Here is a 26363-nt window from a genome sequence, read left to right as displayed (position 1 = left end):
TTCTATCAGTCGCATATTTCTGGAAAAATTGACAAAACTGTTGCTCTCAAACTTCGCAAGATGGCTGTATGATTTGTTTGTGAACATTGAGATAACTATGGCAACACCCTGCCCATTGTTCTTACTCATGCTCGATAATATGCTGCCTACATGAATACTTCTGGCATTTATGGTGGCGAGGCTGAAATTGTGGCGATGTCTCAAATACTTCCCGCTACTATCACTATTCACTTCCAAAAGTGTCTGCATACCTTCCTCATGTTAACAATCTGGGTCAATGTCTCTCCATATCTCTGCTATTTAGCAGTTGCATTCAACAAAACGTACTGGAGTGTAAAACGTTCACAGCTGCTATCTCACAAACTGTCCTTATTCCCCGGATATCCCTGACTCCATCAGATTCAAATTTGCTTTTTACCTTTACGCGCAATTCCCTGTCAGATTAGCCTTTGCCAAGACAATTAATAAAGCACAAGGCCAAACGTTCAAAAAGACATGCCTGTATCTTCCAAAACCTGTTTTCAGTCATGGACAATTGTATGTTGCTCTCTCCAGAGTTCCTTCTTTTCATTCACTCACAGTCATTTGCCCAAATCAACCACATTTAAACAACTTTCAGGAAGTGTTCACCCATCACTAAATAGCAGCATATGCTATACCGTGGGTTGACTAGTTATTATTATTACTGCTTAATATTATAATCATTACTTTGTTTGGCATTAGTAGTGGGACTCCTTTCTTAAGAAAAGCCAAAGCAGTTTCAGGGTGCCCATATTTAGATGCAATGTGTATCAGTGTGCTGCCATCTTGTGTTCTGTCTGTCAGAGTTGCCTTGCAATGAGAGATCAAGAACTCTACTAAATCAGTGTGACCTCGTTCAGCAGCTATATGTAAGGGCATACGTTCCAGCTGTGGCAATAAGTAAAAGAAATATTTAATAATTGCAAATTTCAAACAAACAAAATATAAAAAATCCTTTTTTTTAAAAAAAAAAAAGCTTATCTAAAGGAGAAGAACTCTGTCCTCAAAACTATATCTACCAAAAATGTACAAGTTATTTCCCTTATTTAATATCAAACAAAATAATTAATTACCAATAGTTAATTCAGTAATTGAGCAATTTTGATTCATGTTTTGTTCGGTACAATAAATAATTGTTTACAGTATCAACTTTATCAGAGAATGTGTGAGGGAGAATTAGAGTTAACAATTATTTAACGAGACTAAACCCAACAAATTTAGCAATATCTGTGAATACTGAAGTATAAGTTACCTTTGTTGCTATTTTAAAAATTATGAATTACTAGTAATCAATTTTCTTTCTAATTGGTTACTTTTTTATTGAATCATGTCTTGTCTGTCAATGAATAATTTTGCGAAGTTTCAGCTTGATCCGAGAATGGGTGTGGGAGAAATAACGTGTACACACTTTTTACCAGAGAGAGTGAGCTGATATAAGCTTTGTAACAAAATAACAAAACTAATTGGGTTGGAGACCGCAGAAATATAAAATCATAGATTATAGTCATATTATTTCCCTCCCTCTATAGCTATTATTGAATTCAAATTCTGAAAATAGTATGCATCACCTAAAACGTCAGCCTCATCAATCTAAGCAATGACCTTTTTGTGAGGTACAGTATCAGGAATTGTGAAAAGAGGCAAACAATGTTTGATAGGAAGCAGAGCTGCTGAAAGCTTGATTTTAAAGGCCATAATAACCCTAAGTTGTTTACAATTACTAGAGTTTAAAAACTAATTAAAACTTTAACATTATTGACATAAGAATAAATCTTTTTTAAAAAAAGAATGCACTAAATCAAAATGGATATGACAGCAATATGATACTATGACAATTTATAGCTCCTCATTAAGAAATAGATCTAGATGATTAGGAGGAGTTTTATTTTATCAGTAACTTAAATTTGGGTTCATAATTATACATTCTTCTCCATAACTAAAAAAAAAAATACCTTATCTTGAACATTGAAATTAGCTCCAACAGAATAAAGATATCTAAGAACATTCTCATCCCCTTCCCATGTCGATATATGGACAGCAGTTTGACCATCTTTCTGTAAAAGAATTAAATCAAAGTTTAATACTTATGTTTAAGCCAATTAAAATATGCTAGATTTAGTTGTTGTTTTTTTTTTTTAATGGTTTTCAATATTACAGATGTAGGCCTACAAAGTGTTACTCACATTTTTCAAATCTAAATTTATCCCAGCATCCACTAGCAACTTCACTGTCTCCAAATCTTTTTTCCTACAAGCCAGATGTAAAGCAGTATCTCCAGTATCCTGTAGAAACAGAATACATGTAGGGTTACCTATTTATAATGGTCAATCGTCTTTTCAAATGGTCTTTAGTGTGCTGCTTGAAGTATAAAATGTGTCTCTTATATATGGGAATGTGTTGTGGTTCACTTGTTTGTTTTAATGTGTAGTCTAGTAGGTTTGATATTAGTTATATAGTTGGTTGCCAGAAGCTAGGTTTTAAGTTAGAAAAAAAATTGCTAACCATTACAATGCATGAAAGTGTTTAGGCCTAGGGCGACCAGACCCCCAAATGACAAGACCATTATCATTGGCATGCAGTGTTGATGCTATAAGGGCCCACATTTTTGCCAAGTAGGCCTAAAGTCGGTATTTTACTCGCAATAGGAAGCATTTGACTTACAAGTTAATAAGTAGCCTATAACATAATTATATATTATTTATTTATATATCGATATAATTATATAAACATCAAGTATAAAATAGTAGATACCTCGGACGCATTTATTATTATTATGGGCTGGTAGTGGGTAACTGAATAAAGAAACCCCAAGAGATGGCGTCCCTTTTAGAACTTAAATATGAAAAAAATGTGAAATTGTCACGCTTTCCTCCCTTCCGAGCATTCCCATCTACGCTCCATGACCAGGGCACCTGATCGCTTAAGAATAGCCCCGTACACTGTACGTATATACATCGTAGTATTGCGGGGGTTGAGGAGCTAGCTGATGCGTGAGACATTTCAAACAAAATTTTTCTTAATTATGGTACAAAGTATTGTCTAAGCCCTGACTAAAGCATAAATGTTTGTTATTGAAGCACCAGAACTGTGGTCACTGATTAGGTCATCTAAAACATTCAATATTGTTTGAGTATTGATTTTTCTTACGCAAGGAGAGTTGGGAGGGACATGCTAACACTATAAGAGAAAAAAAGTTTCTTAGTGTATCAGTCGAACGAGACAGAAACAGATTTAAGCATCAACAAAGGAATAAATAGAGTAACGATAGGCAGTAAAGACATGTGTCGTTTAATTGTCGCAGCTATCTCTTTATTATTTTGTTATCCTTTATGTCAAATAAAAACACATAAACAGCTTACAGTTCTACGACATGTGATTTGGGCTTGGCCATTCTGCGTCAATAACTCCTTGATAACTAATACATTTCCTGCTTCTACGGCCATAAGTAATGGAATCATACCATCCTGAAACATTTCCAGCACGTACATTTCAGTTAGTTTGAAGTCAAATAATTAGACTGGAAAGTAGGCTTAGACATTTCAAATTTAAATATAGGAATAGTTCGCTGTCATCAAAAATACAAAACTATTCATAAAATAACTTAGAAGTGCACAAAGTAAAACATACAACGTACATAGATAGCACAAATGAACAAAGTGTTTTGTTAACCTTATCTTTAACTGTCCTGGCATCTTTCCCCATGGCAGTCAGTAATAGCTTGGTTATGGACAATGCACCCGAGCTTCTTGCACATGCCAAATGTAATGGATACGTGTTAAGTGGCTGTGTCAATAGAGGGCATCATTATGAGATGGAAATAGAAAAATGTTGCACATTGATTTATAGGGACTTTTTTTTTTCAATTAAATATTGCCTAACTTTGCATTCGTGTTTAAACTTACACCGCCGGTTACAAGTGGGTTAGCATTTTTAGCCAAGAGTGTTCGGACTGTGTCATCCCTGGAACTCGCTGCAGCAAAATGTAAAGCTGTTCTTCCATCCTGCAAGACAGCATTGCCTTGTGAATATCATTTCATTGTGAAAATCATTGCATTGTGAATATCATTTCATTGTGAATATCATTTCATTGTGAATATCATTTCATTGTGAAAATCATTGCATTGTGAATATCATTTCATTGTGAATATCATTTCATTGTGAATATCATTTCATTGTGAATATCATTTCATTGTGAATATCATTTCATTGTGAATATCATTTCATTGTGAATATCATTTCATTGTGAATATCATTTCATTGTGAATATCATTGCATTGTGAATATCATTGCATTGTAAATATCATTTCATTGTGAAAATCATTGCATTGTGAATATCATTTCATTGTGAATATCATTTCATTGTGAAAATCATTGCATCGTGAATATCATTTCATCGTGAATATCATTGCATCGTGAATATCATTTCATTGTGAAAATCATTGCATTGTGAATATCATTTCATTGCGAATATCATTGCACTGTGAATATCATTGCATTGTGAATATCATTTCATTGTGAATATCATTTCATTGTGAATATCATTTCCTTGTGAATATAATTAAAGTAAATATCATTGCATTGTGAATATCATTTCATTGTGAATATCATTTCATTGTGAATATCATTTCATTGCGAATATCATTGCATTGTGAATATCATTGCATTGTGAATATCATTGCATTGTAAATATCATTTCATTGCAATTATCATTTCATTGTAATTATCATTGCATTGTGAATATCATTTCATTGTGAATATCATTTCATTGTGAATATCATTTCATTGCGAATATCATTTCATTGTAATTATCATTGCATTGTAAATATCATTTCATTGTAATTATTATTGCATTGTGAATATCATTTCATTGTAAATATCATTAAAGTAAATATCATAGCATTGTGAATATCATTTCATTGTAAATATCATTTCATTGTAATTATCATTGCATTGTAATTATCATTGCATTGTAAATATCATTTCATTGTAAATATCATTTCATTGAGAATATCATTGCACTGTGAATATCATTGCATTGTGAATAACATCGCATTGTGAATATCATTGCATTGTAATTATCATTTCATTGTGAATATCATTAAAGTGAATATCATTGCATTGTGAATATCATTGCACTGTGAATATCATTGCATTGGAGCTGGAAAAATACTTTGCAGAGCACCTAATTTACATTGACTCTTAAGGAATAGACATTTAAAACATTTAACCAAAATCAGCTTAAATAACTGTTTCTGAAGTTTTCTCTTTTCATCTGCCGACATTTCTCCTTGTAATTATTTACAGTTCAATTCATACACAATTTTAGAGCAGACAGAAAAAAAACAACATTTTAATTCTTTGAAAATAATGAAATGCTGTTTTTGTAAAAAAAAAATAATAAAAAAAAATTGTTCTTTCAATTTAAACGCTTTCTTTTTGTTTTAGCTGGCTTTATAGGAGCCTGGAGGTGAATTCAACGCCTTGATTTATTACTATTTCTAATCTGTTAGCTTTGGAATCAGAGTCTACAATTAGAAGTTAAAGTACTTATGAAATATAAACGCTCCAGTATTATTTATCTATATCTATTTGTCTGTCACTCAGACCACAAATCTCTCACTCCCTCTTTCTCTCTCTCTGTCACTCTTTTCCTCTCCCCCCCCCCCTTACTCCCTTGATTTTTACATGGATGTCGTTTGTGCGATTTGTTCTATTGCCACCATCTCCGCAGCTTCACGCAGTGCATTGAGAATCAGAACTCACCACTATGGGATCATTTACATCTGCGCCTTCGTCAATAAGAATCAAAACTCACCGCTAGGAGATCATTTACATCTGCGCCTTCGTCAATAAGAATCAAAACTCACCGCTAGGAGATCATTTACATCTGCGCCTTCGTCAATAAGAATCAAAACTCACCGCTAGGAGATCATTTACATCTGCGCCTTCGTCAATAAGAATCAAAACTCACCGCTAGGAGATCATTTACATCTGCGCCTTCGTCAATAAGAATCAAAACTCACCGCTAGGAGATCATTTACATCTGCGCCTTCGTCAATAAGAATCAAAACTCACCGCTAGGAGATCATTTACATCTGCGCCTTCGTCAATAAGAATCAAAACTCACCGCTAGGAGATCATTTACATCTGCGCCTTCGTCAATAAGAATCAAAACTCACCGCTAGGAGATCATTTACATCTGCGCCTTCGTCAATAAGAATCAAAACTCACCGCTAGGAGATCATTTACATCTGCGCCTTCGTCAATAAGAATCAAAACTCACCGCTAGGAGATCATTTACATCTGCGCCTTCGTCAATAAGAATCAAAACTCACCGCTAGGAGATCATTTACATCTGCGCCTTCGTCAATAAGAATCAAAACTCACCACTAGGAGATCATTTACATCTGCGCCTTTGTCAATAAGTCCTTCCACAATGTTTAACCTGTTTTCTTGAACTGCCAAAATAAGGGGAGTTAGACCAGTAATCTGTAAGAGAAACAGGGTGTGTCAAACCAGTGATCTGTAAGAAAATATGGTCTGTCAAACCAGTGATCTGTAAAAACATAATCTATTCATATAGGTAAAAAAAAAAAAAGGGGGGGGGGGTTTAACCTAGTAACGTATTGAAAAAAAGGAGGTTTTATCTTGTGTATACGTGTGGAAAAATGTGGTGGTTTGACCTAGTGATATGTGTGGAAAAGGTAACTTAAAAATTATAAGTTTGAAACATAAGGGGTTTCTAACTCAGTTATATGTGTGAACAATAAGAGGTTTAACTTACTGATTTGAAAGAAACATACGGGAATTCAACTCAGGGCCAGTTATAGGTCCTTATGTGTAAAAAAAAAAAAAGTATGGTGTTAATGCATGAAATAAAAAGACAGTGTAGGAAGCACCCGGCATTCTATTGCTACAAAATCAGATGGCACAGTAAAAACAGTTCAATCTAACAGCATGACTGCACAAGCCTTCGTGAGGAAATTGAATCCTTTCCTGAACACTTTATGAGCACTTTGTTACAATTAGGCTAATGACTGCATGTTTGTCATTAGCAACCCACTTTGAGATTGCGTTTCAAGAAATACAAATCTGATTGATTGATCGTCTCTGTGTAGGCTACAGGTTCGAATGGACGTTTTAGATTGCGCAAACTTGTCCAATTTGTTTTTTTTTTTTAATTTGTTTAATTTTTGTCTGAGTCTGTTGAACTAAACTATGAACAGAGCATAACGATGACATTTTGTATAGATCAGAACTGTCTGTCTGGGAAAACTTTTTACACGTTATTTCTCAAGTTGAAACTTTAAGCAATTATTTTTTGTACCTAACAAAACAGGATTCAATTTAAAAATTAACCAATAAATCAATTAGTTATTGATAAATAATTGATATTGAATAAAGGAAATAGATTATACATTATTGAGAGATGTTGTAAGTGAGGGTTCTTTCCCTTAAATAAGCTTTGTTTTTTTAAAAGGATTATTTTAAAATATTTCTTATCATTTATTTTTCTCTCATTTAATAATAATAATAATCTTTATTGTCCATATGGAAATTTGACTTACAATTTGTGCATTATACCAAACAAAAAAACATTATAACTATAAGAAACCAAAGTGTACATTCACACCAGACGCACTCATAATTTATGTGACAAGGTTTGACAAGGTGACTTTGAAATGTAAGGATCGCATATATTGGAATTGTGTTGTATTGAGATTCTTAAGCCTGAAGATCACATCTTCATACTTAATAAACTTTGTGCTTTTCACTATTTATGTACTGAGCATAATAAAATTAGCCAATGAAAATCGTTTCTTTGATCAGTCTATGTCCATGTCTAAGGTCAAAATTTCTATTACCTCATCTTTTTCTACTATCTGTTTGCTTAGGGATTTTAAAGGCGCTGACTTTAGTTTTTTCTCTACGGAAAGCCAATCTCCTTTCTTACACAAAGTCAATAGACTGAGTTCTACGCCTCCAGCATTCTTGGCTGCCGCTGAACCTTCTGATGATGTGTCTGTTGAAAAAAAAAAGGTGGGAACTTAATCAGTAGATTTAGGTTTGTGCGTTTTTCATATTCAACATTTATCAAACTGTGTTTGCATTGTAATTGTAAATCCATATTTCCTTATTAATCAAGTAAAAAACGACATTTTACCAATGTTTAAAAAAATATTTTATTAAATTAATATCGTTTCATCTTCTTAGCGGGACCTTTCTATGATGTTTTCGCTAGAGACGTCTGTAACAAGACTGGAAAAGCTCTTTTAAGGAATAGCCTACATTTCAATACGCCAACGTGAAAGCTTAAGTACAGAATGCACTGAAAATTCTTGGGGCCGGAGCTCCGCCCCAACTTTTTGAGCCCCCTCAGCTCTAAATGGCTAAGGAGGTTCGATTGTAAATGCTTTGACTTGGGCATTGGGCTCTAGTAAATGTTCTAGAAACTATGTCTTAATTTCATGTTAATTTAATAAGTTTCCACTGACAATATAGGTAAGTGAATATAAATGATTTAGTGACACAAAGACGAAACAACAACATATTAGTTTCCTAGCCAAAAGTAAAGGTACTGATTGGTTTCTTGATTTCTTAATTGGAACAACTTTATTTCTTTTTTAAAAAAATTAGATTAAAAAAGAAAATTGACTGCTAAATTGAAGTATATCTGTTATTTGCATTCACAGATTTCTTATGTATAGGCCTATATTATGATCATATTGTTTTGTTTTTTTTTGGCAAGTGAAGATTGGAAATAGTTTCCAATTCATTGATATGATATTATGTTTTATAAAAATGGTAGAATCGACTATGCATAAACCAGTTAAAACTGAGGATGGCTGTAACCAATCAATTTGAAGGGATTTAGGTGGTCGCCTCACTTCAATTCTATGCACAAGTAAGCTAGAAAATGGTGAAACGTTAAGAGTTAAATTCCCCTTGTGTTTAGATCTAATCATTCAACGAACATTTTCAAAAGTGGAAGAGCTAATAAAACGATAACGTGTAAACAATTACACGCCCAGACCACTGACAAAGTAGCTGGCCCCTTGCTGCCCTTACCCCATCAATCAAGAGAGCTCATGATGAGTGCTCATGCAGTACGCTCACAAAATGGCCCCTTACCCCCATCAACCAAGAGAGCTCATGATGAGTGCTCATGCAGTACGCTCACAAAATGGCCCCTTACCCCCATCAATCAAGAGAGATAATGTTAAGTGCTCATGTTGTACGCTGACAAAATGGTCTATTATAGCTATACTGTGTCTTCATTTTTTTTTTGTTGATCTGAATTTTTTTTTAAATATGCTTTTCTTTTATTACATCATGAGTTGCATCCCTCGTTATGAGAATTAGGTGTTTTATAAATACCATGACGATTATTATCTACCGAACGTCAGGGAATGTTAACGTGTTAATGTAGGCAACTTTGACGTAGAAACATGACGTAGCTTTTGTAACTCTGTAACATTTCAACTTTGCCATCATGGGCATATAACGAGGCATACAAAAACAAAGCGATTTCTAAATCAATTTCAATAGCTTATGCATTTCTGTTATTTCTTACTGAATAATCTCTTCCGAGAGTGTAACAATGTTACTGTCAACGCGAACCTCTAGAGTTACCCCCACCCCCCGGCCTTACCTGACAAATCCGAACTTTTACTGCCTATACCACTTGACGACCCGCTAGTGATCCTGACAGGCTGCTCCTTCTTGGTCACCTCCGAAGGAGTTTTATCTTTAGGCATCTGTCCATCTGGCTGTCCGTCAGAATGATTATCCGACTGACCAGTCTCCTCGATTGTGAAAAGCGGTGTCTTCGATCTGTTTTCTGGTGTTACCTCTTTGAGGTGCTGCTGTTTGATATCCTGAGTTGTATTTGCTCGTGGTAAACTCATTTTGAAAGGATCTTGCATTAGAAAAAAATGACAATTGTAATTAAATTACATTTAATTAGTGGATCACTAGCCAGCTTAGTTGTAGCCTTTTTAAAAATTCACACATTGTATGTTGCTAACTTTTGTTTGGCTTTTAGTAGATATAAGCCTAATTGCTGTTGAAGTTCATTTGGTAAAAGTAAATAAAGTTTGTCTGATATGATGGTCTCCAGTTTATGTTAAGTCAATCCAGAATGAATATTGTATTGCATTATAGTTCAGCAATAGAAAGCAGAAAATCCAGTTGCCGGGATGCATAATAATAACTGAACTTTGCGTTGTAATAATAGAATAGTAGGGCAATAGTTGATGTTCAATACCTATTATTTAGTTACGGACTTGATGTTTCAATGACTGGAGGACGATACTTGTGTTGAGAGTATTTCTTTTGGTATCGATTAGTGTGACTCCTGTTGAGAAAAAAATAATTGAGATGAACATTGAAAAAAAAAAAGCTAAAAATAAATTAAGACAATAATGACACCATCTGTGTGTCTGTATGTCATACTACGGGCCGTTTTGTCGGTCAGTCTTTCTATCTCTATCAAAGTTTTGACGGCCATTACATAATCTAGCCATTTGGTTGCAGTGTATTGTAAAGAAGTCCCAAGACCACTTGCACCCCCCCTTCCCCTGGATTCTGGGCAGCCAAATTCTAGACATTTTTTGTACCATCAGATCAATTAAAATCTAATTTACAACTGAGCAAGTAGTGCTTCCACTGGTGACTGAAGTACAGTTGTAGTAGACTAGCCAAGGCTTATCAGGAATTGATGGCTGACCATGTTCGTGCAACCCTATGTACTCTTAGTAGCCAACTTTAAGCCATCCATCTTTCGATTTGATATATGGGAAAGTTTCTTTGAACAAGATTGAGAAGTGAAGTTATCTTGGTAAATGTATTTACGTCTTGCGGAGTTGCGGTCATAGTTGGAGCTTAATAAAATAGAGGTTAAACGGGTCCACCAGTTTACGATAGAAGAAATATATAAGAAAGTTCTTCCCGTGCCATCTGAGTCAAAACGTTGATTTGTATCGACGGAGCACTAGCAACAGCATGAATTGACTGCGTTTTCTTGGTATTTTGGTAATGAAAATGCAGATATCTCTGGCACTGAATTGATGTGTTTGAGAGTTGGATTTGTTGATGACGATTGTATTCGAAAAGAATTCATTGGTTTTGTCCCTGTTGTTAAGAGAGACGCAGTGACTGTATCTAACGTCATTGTCAGCGAATACATTATGTACAGTCTAGACATGGACAAACTACTCGGCCAAGGCTACGATGGCTGCCCTCGTGATGGGTTGCATTTAGAACTGTGTTCAAGCAAGGATTCGTGAAAATATACAAAAGAAGACCGCGTCCCACAGACTTAAACTTATTATCATTGATCGTAATGACGTTTCAGATATACGTAATGCTGTTGGTGTCATCCAGAAGATTATCTATGTCCTCCGTAACAGTCCAAATCGAGAGCGTTGGTGCTAAACTTACCTCTTTGTGTAAGACACGATGGACAGATAAACACGAATTCATTAGCGCTTTAATGTCACAACTTTCAGAAAATCTTTTGACTGTCTGGCGTATTAAAAAAAAAAGCGGTTGTAAGTGAAACCAGACACTCTGCATATACGTGTAATCAGTGCCTGCTTCTCGTGTGTTTCTGATTTGTCTTTTAATTGTCGTCAAGTCTTCACCCGTTCTAGAACCAGTGTCCGCGATGTTGCAGTCTGTCCATCACAAGCGGCCGCTCAACAGTCACATCAGCAGTCACATTAAGGACATAATCAAAAACTAACTTGACCATGATGAGGAACACTTCAGGGATGGCATCCTGAGTAAGGTGATACTGCTGGCAGACAAACTTGGTAATGAGTTGGTGCTGCCGAGACTTTGCAGTCGACATTTACACCGAGCAAAAACCACACGTTTGCATTTTGGGATTAGCCTATTACAGAACACGACTTTAGATTCCGTATTTTGATTCGTTTCTTCATTAACGTCTCGCTTTTCAAGCAGTAATAATGTCTCAGTTCAAACTTGTTTTGTCTACATCCTAAAACGATTCAAGAATAGCAACGTACAGAACAATATCAGAACTGCCAGATACGCGTTCATTGCCGGCTTGTCCATCGAGACGAGAAGCAATTCAGTAGTAAGTTTATTGACAGTTTTGGAAGCGTTTGAATATTTTGTTTGATCGACCGTTGGGATGCACTAGTCGCACGGATAAACAGTAAATAGTGTTTTCACGTTAGTTTTTTTTTTTTTGTATTTCATGAAACAAGTATTTACAGTGAACTTAATATCACATAGATATTAATGGGGGGGGGGGGGGGGGAGGGCGAGGGTCCACCAATACTTTTCTTTAATATTCTCTTAATAAAAAAATTAGGTGGCAACTTGCACCCCCTTGCAAAAAATCCTGCGGGCGCCCATACTCCAGACTGCCACTGTTTTCATATTAATACTGAACAGCTTCTGTTTCAATTATGCATTGATTAACGGCTATTTTAATAAATCAATCAATAAGTCTCAGCATAGGGTACTGTTGGGCAACTACTGTAGAATGAGATGCTCTAATTAAAAAGCAATAGCGTCGATGCTAAACGGCTTTCTGCTGTAGCAAATAATCAATGCCTACTGTGATTCCTGGCTCACAGCGCGTGCTATTAGCAGGAACATTTGGATGATAGGCGAAATCTGATTTAGCCGCGTAATGAGAGAAAAGAAAGAAATCCTGACAATGGAACAGAAGTACAACGTGTGCTGTTGAAGTAAACAAATAAACTCAGTTGAATCATGAATTATACATTTTGAAAAAGAAACGAGCAAGAAAAAACCTGAAGACAACTTAGGAGATTTGTCTTCATATATTTCCTTTAATATGTTACCGGCAAAGTGCCAAATCAAATAACTATAAAGAATGCCGCGTTTTCAGAAAAGTAGGAAATAACTTCACAATTTTCTACTTTACTTAGCATTCTTATAATGGTAGTCTTCGATTCCGAAGATTAAGGATGAGTGCAGTGATTCACATAATATGCAGACCCAGTTGTGACCTGCATATTTTCCCGCATCTCATGCAGTCAAAGCCGTTGTCCGCTGGCGGTCTATTTAAGCTTTCTTTCCGTCTTTTACGCATGTCTTTAATAGTGGCATTTCTTTGAGTCTCAATTGTTTGTCTCGCAACTCTCCAACGGTCTCTTTCAGAGGCCATCTGCTGCCAGCTACTTTCCTCTATACCAGTGAGGTCGAAATGGCGCCTGAGTTGATCTATATAGCGCTTACGGGGGCAGTGGTGTAGCTGGGGTGGGGTGGGGAGGGGGAGAATTTGAAGATCTCCCGAGCCCCCACTTGAGGGGGCCCCAAATGAGTGTCCAAAATTTGTTTTTTTAATAAATTAAATAATACGTCACTGTCATGTAATCTTGCTTTGCACGTTGTTTTATATAAGTTAGTGACCCTATTGTATGTATTCCACACAGATTATTAACTCTCTCCGTGCGGGGTTGCTCTCACTTTCAAGGAGTAACTTCCATAGCGCTGACTAGTGCCGTGTTACTCTTAAGAAGTAACTTGGTGTATAGTGTAGTTTATTTCAGCATCCTTATCATTTAAAAAGAAACCTGATAAGAGCACTGAAAACAAAGGAGACCATGAACGTATCGAAGAAAAGTATCACTATCAGATGATTCATACAAAGATGCAGCAGTCGAAGAACTGAAAATCAAGGAAGTAGTACTGAAGAGACTCCAGGGGAATACCTTTTACCACAGTCAGAGAAAACATCTGAAGTAAATGATGATGAGTGAAGTGATGGTCTTCCAAAATCACTTTCTACAGTTAATCAAAAACTATCTCAGGAGCACAATGACGTAAAAAAGGCTTAGCATGGCTTTAATGTCAGTGGAATGACAAATACTAGACAGTATCGATGTAGATGATGCTATAGATGTCTTAGCTGCACAGAAAGCACGACGTGAAGCGATATGAATTGAGATTTGTCACTTGTGCATTATTTCGCCAATAAACAACGGTATTATTCATTAAAAGATTCGTAATGATTATTTCTTATTAATTTTACTGATATACTGTACCAATTAGAATGTAGGCTTATATATTTATTTAGTACATTATCTCATGTCATGATGTCGAATGTCAAAATGCAAGTGGCCCCCAAAGAGGTCAATCCCCCCAAATCCCTAGCTACGCCCCGGGGGCAGCTCTGTTACGCCGTGTTTCTTTAAGCTCGCCAAAGAAGATCGCCTTTGCCATGCGGTCGCCTACATGCGAGAAAATTGTCCGACCCAGCGCAGCAATCGAATGCTAATTAGTGCTTCTATACTGTCCATACCGGCCTCAAGCAGAATTAGTTATTTGTAAAGTAGTCTTGCCAGTCTATGCCCATCATGAAGCGAAGGCACCTTTGATGGAAGCTTCGAGGAGCTATCGGTAGAGCACCCAGGTCTCCGGGTCATTCAAAAGTGTGGTGAGAACCACTGCTTTATAAACATTGATTTTTGCTGCTAGGTGAAGAGACCTATTTTGCTATACTCTCAGTCTAAGGCGACCGAAAGCACCGTTGGCCTTTTCTATTGAATGACTAGATCTACGCCAGGCAAAAGACAAAGTAAAAAAAAATCTTATTTAGAAGTATATATATATAGGCTATATGAATGAAATATAGATTAATGACAAGAAATACAAAGGGAACAACGAGAAATCCCCTTTTGGAGATTTTCATACATGCCGGAAAAACTATAACTAGCTAGGTGATAAGCAAGTTTTTGTTTCAATGTATACATTTGGCGTTCACTTTTTAGCCCTGCAGAATCTCATTTAACAAGTTATATAATAATTTCAATAAGAAGGAATCAGTAGTCATAGTAACCTTGATCACATCATTTTTTTTTTATCTTTCCTACAACACGCTGTGAAACATCTTGTTTCCCTAACATAATGAAGTTGTTATGTTGTTATACACTAATTCAAATGTAATGAAAACGAACTCAGCGACAAAATTGTTTGGCAAATAGCAATATCATTCTGAGAAGAGTATATCATTAATAAAATATTTAAAACATTTCTCAACTTTGTCTGAAACAGTTCTGTTCATTCTATAGAATGCTGTTAACAAATAGGCCTATACATCTATAAGGAACAGAAAAAAAACATTTAATTCCAACTTGCATCAACTGACGATCATGTTTGCATGCCGAGCCGTATTTAGACTAAAAAGACCCTTAGCTATTTGAGGTATTGACCCCTTTATAAATCTAGATATTATATGTCATTGCTAAATGAAACTGCATGAAAAATTATAAAAGTGTGATCATCTGGACAATCCATTATTATTAGACAGATGATTGTGGAATGACTAAAGAAAGAAATGATTGCATTTTTCTATAATTGAATGTTTATGTTTTGTTTGGTTTACAAATAAGTAGAAGAAGAAAATGTGTTGGCAATTAATACAATCTTTACTTGTTTATAGTCAGTAGCAAGTGGCCCTTTACATGCTGCATTTAGTGTTATTGACATTGTTTTGAGGCTATAAACTATGAGAGGGGACGTAACTTTGAAAATGATCAGAAATTACTGTTGGTGATGTTCCTTCTTTTCTTAATGTGTAGGATGAAGTCTTGTTTGTTCGAAGCCTTTGTCTTAGTAATGGATTGATAGTTTATTTTTTTTTAAAGTCATGTCTTTAATGTGTTCCTTAAAAGTAAGGCCTATGTCAGTGGTTCTCAAACGTTTTCCTTAACGGAACACTTCGCACATTCTGAGTATTTATCGGAACACTTGCTTATTTTTGAGAGAGATGAATCCACGTGGTGGCCTACTGGTTAACCATTCCAATAGTTCACGTGGTGGCCTACTTGTTAACCATTCCAATAGTTCACGTGGTGGCCTACTTGTTAACCATTCCAGTAGTTCACGTGGTGGCCTACTTGTTAACCATTCCAGTAGTTCACGGAACACCTATTCTTGCCTCGAGGAACACTAGGGTTCCGCGGAGCACAGTTTGGGAAACACTGGCCTATGTTACTGTGTTTCAGAAAAAGATATGAGCAAACTAAAGGTCTCTCTACTCTCTGCTATCCCTTTGTTCCAATCTAGTCAAAATATCTATACTTGGTACCTCTTACAGATAAAGAGCTAATTACACAATTAGCAGCATTGAAATTATAATAATTACAGATTAAAAGGACCATTGGCAGATTCAAGTGATATATTATAATAATTCAAATAATGCTAAAGTAACTAGTTGTGTTGAATTATTACTATGTCACTGAATGATTTAATTAGAGAAAAAGTTCTTAAGACTTACCTAGTATGTTATCTACTTTACTTCCATAGTATCTAAAACTGCTTTAGTCAGCTATCCATTCACCCATCCTCCATTCAGCTTTGGACCTAATTGAAATGTTTGCCGCCATAATCTTTTATTTGCAAAATGTGTATATTGTTTTCAACAGGTAGTAGACTTGTTCATATTTTAAATTATGACTAGTGGAAACACAATATAAGAAAATGCTTAAATCATCCATAAGTAACATATCTATTTGAAATTAGTAGCCAATTAGTTTCACATACTCTGTAACTTCTAAGCCAATTAGTTTCACATACTCTGTAACTTCTAAGCCAATTAAAACATTTGAAACTTCTACAATTAAATCCAACTTAAAGCACACTCTAGAAAATTGATCTACTGAAGCGATTGTATATTTTGAAAGTTGAACGTCACAATTTTATTAAGGCCATAGGTGTTATTCTTATCAAATGTGAATATTCCTTTTCTATAAATCTCATTGATCAGTGTTGCGACTTTTCCAGTTTCTTTATCTTTTATTGACTTGAATGCATATTCCTTTATTGGGCTAACCAAGGTTAAATAACATTTTATTTTTGTTTGATTTGAAATTATTTATATTAATGAACACTATTGCTTTGTTTGATTTGTTAATTATTTCAGTAGTATGAGGATTCCATGATAAGTTTTCATTTCATCTAGATATTTTAAGTTTTTAGTACGTCTAACTGATTTACCATGAATAAGATAAGTAATATTTATTTGTTAAAGTTTTTTTTCTGTTATTCTAAACAATCGACATTTTTCTGGGTGGAAAGACATACTCCAATTTAATTCCTATTTCTGTAATTCATCTAATTCTTTTTGTAAAATTTCAGTATCTTGTGTTGTTTTTATTGTTCTATAAGTTATTCAATCGTCTGCAAATATTCTAATTTTTGTAACTGAACTAATGCAATTTGATAGATCATTTATGTAATTTAGAAATGTATTTGATCTAAGACTGTTCCTTGAGGTACAACTGAGTTTGCTGTTGTTGATGTTGATTTAGAGCCATTTATTATTACAGTTTACACTCTTCCTGTCAGGAAATCCTAAATCCATTGGTTCAATCATGGTTCAATGTATGAAACTTCTAGACTATATAATATTCCAATGAAGATGGTACACAAAATGTTTCTGAACATCTATTCATTTATTTAACTCGTTAATGAATAGGGCCTATACGCGGAAATACCCGAAGACGAAATCTGTTCAAAATAAAGATTTTCTAGTACTCTAGTCAAATTAGAAATCTTTTTTTTTATACTTTGAAAAATTATAACTGTCAAACTAGCGTTTTCCCAGTGTGGCCAACGTGCTAGTAATTCTTTTCCAAACGATATACATCAACTGTCAAATTTCTAGGAAAATCTTTAGAGCCGTTTTCGAGAACCTTGTCCACCCAGGTCTTAGGTTTTGCCCAGGAGGTATTTGCCCACTCCGAATGTGCGATCAGAATAGAGATATTGTAATTAATGTAATTATATTTTTTTAAAATATGTACTTCCACAATGTAATATTTATTTTAAGTTGTTGCATTGTTATGTAAAATTAACAATTGTAAAGGAAAAATCCTTCGGAAAGATCAATTTATTCAAATTATTTGCTAAAATCCGACAACTAGTTTCCTCAGAGAAGTGCTTAACTCCCCTTCAACGAACACACATTACCCAATTGTTTTTGAAAACCCGTAAACTATTCAATTGCGACCATTGGAGGCCATAAGTACAGAACATATTATAATTACCAATGTTACACATAGACATACTTCCATTTTTTGTAAATAAATATCTTTTGATATTTACTAAAAATTCCTATACTTATAGGCCTACATAATAGTATATGAAGAACTTTATAAAATCACGTTTACGAAAATAAACATAAATATCGAAGTCCAAAGGAACTTCCAACTAATGTGAGAAATAAGATTCAAGAATGTATTTGGTTAACAGGGCCGAAGGCATATAAGCAAACACAGTACGTGTACTGGTTGTTATAGCCTATCAAATAAATAGTAAACAAAATAAAAAATTATATTTCAGAACTGCTGAGATAAAGAAACAGACTATGGTTGTCTTTTCTGTGTACGACATGATTAGTTTATACAATTTTATTTATGGTACATTTTTAATGTATTAATGATCACATCAACGTTATAAGAATTTAGAATTGCCCTTTTTACATTTCAATCTAAAATTAATTTAGAATATCAGTGCAAAAGTATGATACAAAATTAGCTAATTAGTCAAATTAATGAGTTGATTCTACGAACAGAAACTTCCATTAAATTTGTGAAAGTCAATACTGTGACTATAGCACCATTGACATCCAATCCAAAACCACGTTGAAATAGAAACACACAAAAGTCATGTATTGCCAACTATGGAAGAAAATGAGAAACATCTCAGAAATCTAATCCGTCATGACAAAAAAAAAAAAGCTTACACTTTTCCACTTTGTTTCCACACAACAATCAATATCTAAATTTCTACTTTTCAATCTATAGGGCCCTAACTTAATTATCACTCAGATACATTTGTATGTAATATTCGAATGGTTAATTGTTTCACTATTTTTGTGTATCCACTTCACATCACCACTTCAGTTCTAGGATATTTAATCCACGGATCACCCCGAAAATTAAAATGTGTACTTTGTGTGCCTCACTAAGGGCGGTATCGACTATTTACTTTGCCAGTTCGCCACTGGAGCTTTCTGCGTTCTAAATGCCAATACCGCCCCCCCCCCCCCCCGTACTCCATCCAGAAAAACGGAAGTCAGTGAAAGAGAAAGCTTTTGGGCTGTTTCCTGTCGTCATAGGGTGCCATGGTGATTTGGTCTCTCTTGATCCCACCCCGCTTCCTTGCATGGAATGTGTTAATGAAACAGTGTCTTTTATGAAATTTTAATTACTTTGCATCAAGTATATGTTTTATCAAGTCGTAATCCAACAAAATTGTATTTATGTAGAAATTAAATTTACCTACGAAATTGTAGCTTTAAACTTAAATTGTTTATGCATATATATGGTTCATCTCAGAGCACACTTCCTCGTGTGGCTGTGGAGCCTTATTTTGGAGAGACACTCCCGTCCACAAATAGCGCGGGTTAATGTGGCTTTTGCGTCAGTGGTAGAGGAGCTGGCCATTTTTCGGATTGTACGTTTTTCTTCCTGAGCTGATGAGCTGAGACCCATGTTCTTTCACTGTCCATAGCTTTCTTGGTCACTGTCTCTCTCCATCTGGTGCGGTCTAGAGCTATGTCTTTCCAGTTGTCAGTATTGATGTTCACTGATTTGAGGTCCCATTTAATTACGTCTATGTAACGGAGGTGGGGGCGACCAGTTTTTCTTGTGCCAGTCGCAAGTTGTCCATAGAGGATAACTTTTGGGATGCGCTTGTCCTCCATCCGGCGAACATGTCCAAGCCAGCGCTAACAGCGTTGTCTGAGGGCTGTAAAGATGCTGGGAATACCTGATCGCGCAAGGATCTCAGTATTGCACATTTTTCCTTTCCATGTATATATATATATATATATATATATATATATATATATATATATATATATATATATATATATATGGTGGGTTTGGCACAGAACAAACTAAATAACATGACGAAGGGAAGGCAACTCGTAGGCCGATTTCAATTTCTTTATTACACACTATAGACCTGCAGCCATACATAAACACATGGTTTAGAACCAGGCACAAACAGGGAGTGGAGACGACCTAGGTCCAGTAACGTACGGACACTACAGCGACAAGAGATGCCGGTCGAATGGACAGTACCCACGTTGTTCTGCCATTTTATGCGCGGACACAAGGTGCCATCTAGGGGGAAGGGTCACGTGGATATCGGGGTGGCCGGTGTTTCCTGAAAAGGTATCCACTCCACTACATATATATATATATATATATATTCTGGGAAAATCGTTAGAGCCGTTTTCGAGAACCGTGCCTATCCAGGTCTTAGGTTTTGCTCAGGAGTTTTTTGCCCACTCCGAATAAATATATACATAAAGTTGTATTAGTGTTTATTCATAAATATAAGCGTTACAGTTGAAAGGTTATTAATAGGAGGAGGGACTCCAAGAAGAAATAATGTTCTCGGACAAGTTTAAAATTTCCAGAACCGTCCTACAAGTTAGTCAAGTAATGTGTAAGGAGTCGAAGGCTTATATTTAGCTTGTACTCTATAGTAATCAGCCATATCGTCTGGCTAGTAGTATTTATGAGTCCATTGCGTGTCGATAAGTGGCGAGCCTTAAGACAAACATTTGATGTTTGACCCGCGCACCAACATCGATGCCAAAATTAATAGCCCGTAAGTGTACAAGAGAGGAAATATTCGATACCTTGACGACCAATCAAGTACTTTATTAGATTCGTGAGTAGTCTCCCATGTTAACCCGCGTTTGTATTGTAGAGCATGTTTGTATGTGTCAGAGTGTACTTGTGGGCGCAGCAGCGATGGACGGTGCTGTTTGAGACATCTTTAGGCCTATTTGTTACTGTTGCCAATAGTTAATGTAATGTCTCATATTTGAGACCCTTGGCTCATATATCAATTTGTGAGGTTCTTAGGCTGCTCAAAAAGACATTAACCCTTTTAATAAAATTGAAGATCTTTCCCAAATGATGGAATGACAATAAATTCTACACAGGACATTGTATGCAAATATTGATGCTTTACATGAAAATTATTTTACTAATAGTCAATAGTACTATGTGTCGGTGCGTAGGTTATATTATTCTAGCACAAATTCTTGTTAGGTGCACATCTTTTTAACACACCTTCTTTGTTGCATTTTTTTTTTAGCTGATGGAGTTTTTTTTTATGCTGATATATCGTTTCTTTGAAGTTTGTCTGTGTACACCTGTTTAGGGTGAGCATCTAAGGCATTACTGCATTTCACAGTTCTTTCACTGCCATAGTGTATTAGATTAGTATTTTCAATTTGTCGTTCTTACTTCTCTACAGTTATTGATGGGCTTGTAGCCTATAGGTTGTGTCAGCAGTGGGCCAGTGTTGTAGGTTTGTTACGTTGAGGCCAAATACTTACTAATGTGTTGTGTTGGTACTATGGGACAGCAGAACGATTATTTGATTAACATAACATCTGTTATATAATATTTGTTAAATTCAATTGATATATTACTTTTTCAGTTTGTTGATTGTAAATTACTTTTATCTCATTAAACATTATATTGTTAACATCTAGCTAATTATTTATTTTATGCACGAAGGTGCATGTGGAATGCAAGGGGCCAGGGAAAACGAGCTAAAGTTTAAAACACAACCCTGACACTATGTATATTACCTAACCGTAGAATCACTTTGACTTGTGGCTGGCTTTATTTTTCACAACATTCAGATACAAAAAACAAGCTCTTACTGTCATAACAATGAAAGCAATAATTAACTAATCCGGCTGTGTGTCTTCTAATCAGCAAGTCGATGACGCGGAGACCAATCACCCTATTTGTTTACATTCAAACAGTTGACTTAAATTGCATAATTATTGACATTAATTGATGACTTAATGAGAGTATAATCCCATTGCTTTTGTATTGTGGGACTTAATTTCACGTCTTGGTCTGGCCATATTGTTAAACTCCTTGAATTAGTTTAAAAGTGGTAATGAACAACTAGCCACTGTTTTCAATCCATTGTTTTCAGTTAAAGTTAATGCTATAGCTGGTATGAGTAGGTTTGTGTTCTGTGTTACAGCTGGTATGAGTAGGTTTGTGTTCTGTGTTACAGCTGGCATGAGTAGGTTTGTGTTCTGTGTTACAGCTGGTATGAGTAGGTTTGTGTTCTGTGTTACAGCTGGTATGAGTAGGTTTGTGTTATGTGTTACAGCTGGCATGAGTAGGTTTGTGTTCTGTGTTACAGCTGGTATGAGTAGGTTTGTGTTCTGTGTTACAGCTGGCATGAGTAGGTTTGTGTTCTGTGTTACAGCTGGTATGAGTAGGTTTGTGTTCTGTGTTACAGCTGGCATGAGTAGGTTTGTGTTCTGTGTTACAGCTGGCATGAGTAGGTTTGTGTTCTGTGTTACAGCTGGTATGAGTAGGTTTGTGTTCTGTGTTACAGCTGGCATGAGTAGGTTTGTGTTCTGTGTTACAGCTGGCATGAGTAGGTTTGTGTTCTGTGTTACAGCTGGCATGAGTAGGTTTGTGTTCTGTGTTACAGCTGGCATGAGTAGGTTTGTGTTCTGTGTTACAGCTGGCATGAGTAGGTTTGTGTTCTGTGTTACAGCTGGCATGAGTAGGTTTGTGTTCTGTGTTACAGCTGGCATGAGTAGGTTTGTGTTCTGTGTTACAGCTGGCATGAGTAGGTTTGTGTTCTGTGTTACAGCTGTATGAGTAGGTTTGTGTTCTGTGTTACAGCTGGCATGAGTAGGTTTGTGTTCTGTGTTACAGCTGTATGAGTAGGTTTGTGTTCTGTGTTACAGCTGGCATGAGTAGGTTTGTGTTCTGTGTTACAGCTGTATGAGTAGGTTTGTGTTCTGTGTTACAGCTGGCATGAGTAGGTTTGTGTTCTGTGTTACAGCTGTATGAGTAGGTTTGTGTTCTGTGTTACAGCTGGCATGAGTAGGTTTGTGTTCTGTGTTACAGCTGGCATGAGTAGGTTTGTGTTCTGTGTTACAGCTGGCATGAGTAGGTTTGTGTTCTGTGTTACAGCTGGCATGAGTAGGTTTGTGTTCTGTGTTACAGCTGGCATGAGTAGGTTTGTGTTCTGTGTTACAGCTGGCATGAGTAGGTTTGTGTTCTGTGTTACAGTTGGCATGAGTAGGTTTGTGTTCTGTGTTATATCTGGTTTGAGTAGGCATGTGTTCTGGCTTCTTTGTGGCTAGGCAGAAAAAATAGGTTTGTGTTTTGTGTTCAAGTTGGTACGAATTGATGCGTGAGTAAGTTGAGGCCTTTCTCTTGGCAGCTAGTGGATCTGGGGGAGCGCTGTAAGTTCCCCCACTGGGGTCCGGTTCCCCGACGCCAAAAGTGTTTTCTTGCATTATTCACTGCCGAAACGCATTCTCGTGACATCTACAGCTCATTATTCATCGTATTAAAAAGGATCTTTTGAATAATCTTTTACTTGAAAAATATTCTAATATGAATTTACAGGCCCTTAAAAGGCCTACAATGCAAATACAACCGATATGTTTTCCTTGAAAAGATAAGATACCCCACATATTTAGATTAAGACTTTGAGGATCGCCGCCGAAAAAAAAATTATTTGAAAAATAATATTTTTTAAAAAAGCTCATTTGTAAGTGATACATTTTGTTCAAAAGGCCTGTTTGTAACTTTGTTTTGTTACAGAACTATAATTCAAAGCTCTAAACAAAATAAATAGGGAAGTGGGAGGAGAAATTAAGTGGACCAATTAGATTCTACTGTAAATTTTTTGCATTTTTAGGATTCAAGTATATATTGTGAGTTATAGTCCCAATTTTTTTTTATAAATATCAGTATTAGAAAAGGTTGGAAAAGGGTGACTTTGAAAATAATATTTGCATTCAGAACTCATCTCAATCGTTACTCTTATAATGAAAAATTTCGTATGAACTCTAAATTTTCCAAAACAAAGTCTTTCTTAAAATAACTAAGATAAATTCGTGTGTGATTACATATTTGACTATTCTGTTTTAAAACGCCATGTTTTCGTCTGTAAAATGTTTTTGTAAAATGTTTTACATGTTTCGGATGTTCCTTCAGAGTTGAAGATAGTTTACTTCCTATTCCACACCTCCCGCTGGACGACGGGGGATGGAGCTGGCAGGGTTTGAACCCTCGACTTTCGATAAATCCGAACGACTAATTAAAAGTAGGACCGCCCCTCCCTCTTAAAGGGTTTAGGTGGGATGGGCAGTAGATGTATTCGCCCCCCCCCCCCAACAGAGAAACGACATAATATAAAGATCAATTAAAATAAAAAATAACAAAGTTTTAATTATATAGATATTTAATTGATACTGTTAACAAGCTGTGATTTTTACAAATAAATTGGACCGCCCCCCCGAAAGTTTATGGTGGGGGGGGGGCGGGATTGATGCCATTGTCACCTCCCCATCCACAAAGTCGGCCAACATACTAGAAATGGGAGGGGGAGCGAAATAATCCAAAAATAGGTTTAAATATAAATAATTAGTAGCCTATATATTATTAACATGACTAATAAATTCGTATAAAAATTGTGTGATTTCTTTACCGAAATTCGTCAGCCTCCAGAGTGGGAAGGAGGGACGATCTCTCTTTTTTAAATGCTTCTTCTAACTTTTCTATATATTATTAATTATTTATTATGGAATGTATTAGCTTGTTTCTTATGTAACCATGCTTAGGCCTAAAGGTGAGCAGATTGTTTGATTCTATAGACTGAAGAGATTCTGACGAAACCACGATATGGTCTATCGTGGCTAAATAAAAAAAAATAGAGATGCGAAAGTTTAGATTTTTTAAATTTTTATTTAGTTTTAGTTTTAATTGTTTAAGATGTTATTTCATTTGTGTTCCGACATACATCTACAGTGAAGTTTAAAAAAAAAACTGTTCACAAATAAAAGTTATATTCATTTTTGTTTTAAAAAGGATTTTTTTTCAACTTTTTTTCAGTCTACATTCACTCTTTAACGTATTTTCGTGCATCTAATCCGCGGGTTATACAAGTTTTCCCGCACGGATGGCAGTGGTGTGGGTATTCAAAGGTACGAGGTTTAGAAAATGTATTTTACTCATAAACATATTATAGCATAAAGGAAACTATGGTCATACCAGTGGGTCATTAGACGTCCTATAGGTAGTTAATGTTAAATAGGCCTATACATTGGAAAGCTATATAGCCTAAACATCTCATTATAAACGTCAAGAAAACATATAGTGGCAGAGAATCTTTGATATACCAGTAATCAACTAGCCAGTTTACACATGCGGAGTATATAAGGTGCGGCTTGTACGATTCTGTTTTTGCTTATTTTGTAATTAGTGCGGGGTATACGCGTGCGCAAAAATACAGTAATACGCATACACCGATTTAGTAATAGCCTACTATTTGTTTGCAATTTCAAACCAACGAGTTAAAATCTTATAGACTTATGCCTTTGTGTGTGTGTGTGAGAGATATGGAAGTCAGAGCTAGTATAAATTAAAATATAGAATATGAAGTTTTTGTTTTTCAATAGAAACACATTGGCCCTACTACTCCAGCGTATTTGGAATCTACTTCTTGTTATAAAACTTGCATTGAACCAAATGTGGCCAGCGTGGCCTACCAATAGTTCAGAGTTGAACAGGCCAACGAACAGGCTTTTCCCACCAACATTACAAAAATGGAATGATATTCTTTTTTATACGAAGACACGGATCGAAGTATTTGCGTCATCATCTCCCCTTTTAATTTCCATCAAGGCTGAGCCCAATCAATGAGTGATTTGTGCCTGAGAGAGGTCACACGGTTAAAGGGAATGGTGGTTACGCTGGCTCTTCGATTAGTTCAATAGTTCACTTATTGCTTTAGTATCGGTCTACCTGAAATATCCGTTCAGTGTGAAGAGCATGCAAGCAAACCATTGTGTTCCCCTTCGGCCGATCATTGCAATCTGTGATTGACAAGCCCTTTTAATTGTGCAGGGAGAAGGGGCATTTTTAATAGTTTTCTAGAAGTTTGATTAAGTCAGTATTGTTTTTACAAAGCTTATATATCAACTCTGTCAGTCTAATAAAAACATTTAACACGTTATTTCTCACACACCCGTTCTCGGATCAAACTTCACACATTTAATTATTATATGCATAATTAACAAACACATGAATTGGTGGTGGGAGGGGAGATGATTTTACTAAACCCTAACCCAGTCACGAACACACACATACATTCTTAAGTTTTTTGTTTTTGTTGTCTGCATTGCACAATTTTAAAATGAATGTCTAGTCTATTTTAAAATGTAACTGTACTTTTACATTTTATCAATAGTTATTCATATTAACACATGTATTGAACATGTTTTCTGCTAGACTTCTTTCCCTTCAGCGTTA

At 35.6% G+C, this 26363-nt stretch overlaps 1 protein-coding gene across 1 annotated transcript in view; it reads right to left on the bottom strand.

The window, feature by feature from the left end:
- The window catches only part of LOC106059674 (serine/threonine-protein phosphatase 6 regulatory ankyrin repeat subunit A-like), a 32972-nt gene extending 16497 nt beyond the window's left edge, over positions 1 to 16475 (bottom strand). The window contains exons 1-10 of the mRNA XM_056028644.1: positions 16304 to 16475; positions 9674 to 10378; positions 7887 to 8044; positions 6409 to 6510; positions 3924 to 4022; positions 3691 to 3804; positions 3381 to 3485; positions 2205 to 2303; positions 1974 to 2075; positions 709 to 909 (exon numbers count right to left, since the gene is read on the bottom strand). Of these exons, the coding sequence (XP_055884619.1) occupies positions 709 to 909; positions 1974 to 2075; positions 2205 to 2303; positions 3381 to 3485; positions 3691 to 3804; positions 3924 to 4022; positions 6409 to 6510; positions 7887 to 8044; positions 9674 to 9947 (1254 nt within the window). The 5' untranslated portion in view covers positions 9948 to 10378; positions 16304 to 16475. The remainder of the gene's footprint in view (positions 1 to 708; positions 910 to 1973; positions 2076 to 2204; positions 2304 to 3380; positions 3486 to 3690; positions 3805 to 3923; positions 4023 to 6408; positions 6511 to 7886; positions 8045 to 9673; positions 10379 to 16303) is intronic.
- Between the last annotated feature and the right edge of the window lie 9888 nt (positions 16476 to 26363).

Source organism: Biomphalaria glabrata, chromosome 5 (genome assembly GCF_947242115.1).
Source record: "Biomphalaria glabrata chromosome 5, xgBioGlab47.1, whole genome shotgun sequence".
Lineage (NCBI taxonomy): Eukaryota > Metazoa > Mollusca > Gastropoda > Planorbidae > Biomphalaria > Biomphalaria glabrata.
Note: the sequence above shows the minus strand (reverse complement) of the source record. Positions and strands in the feature narration are given on the sequence as shown.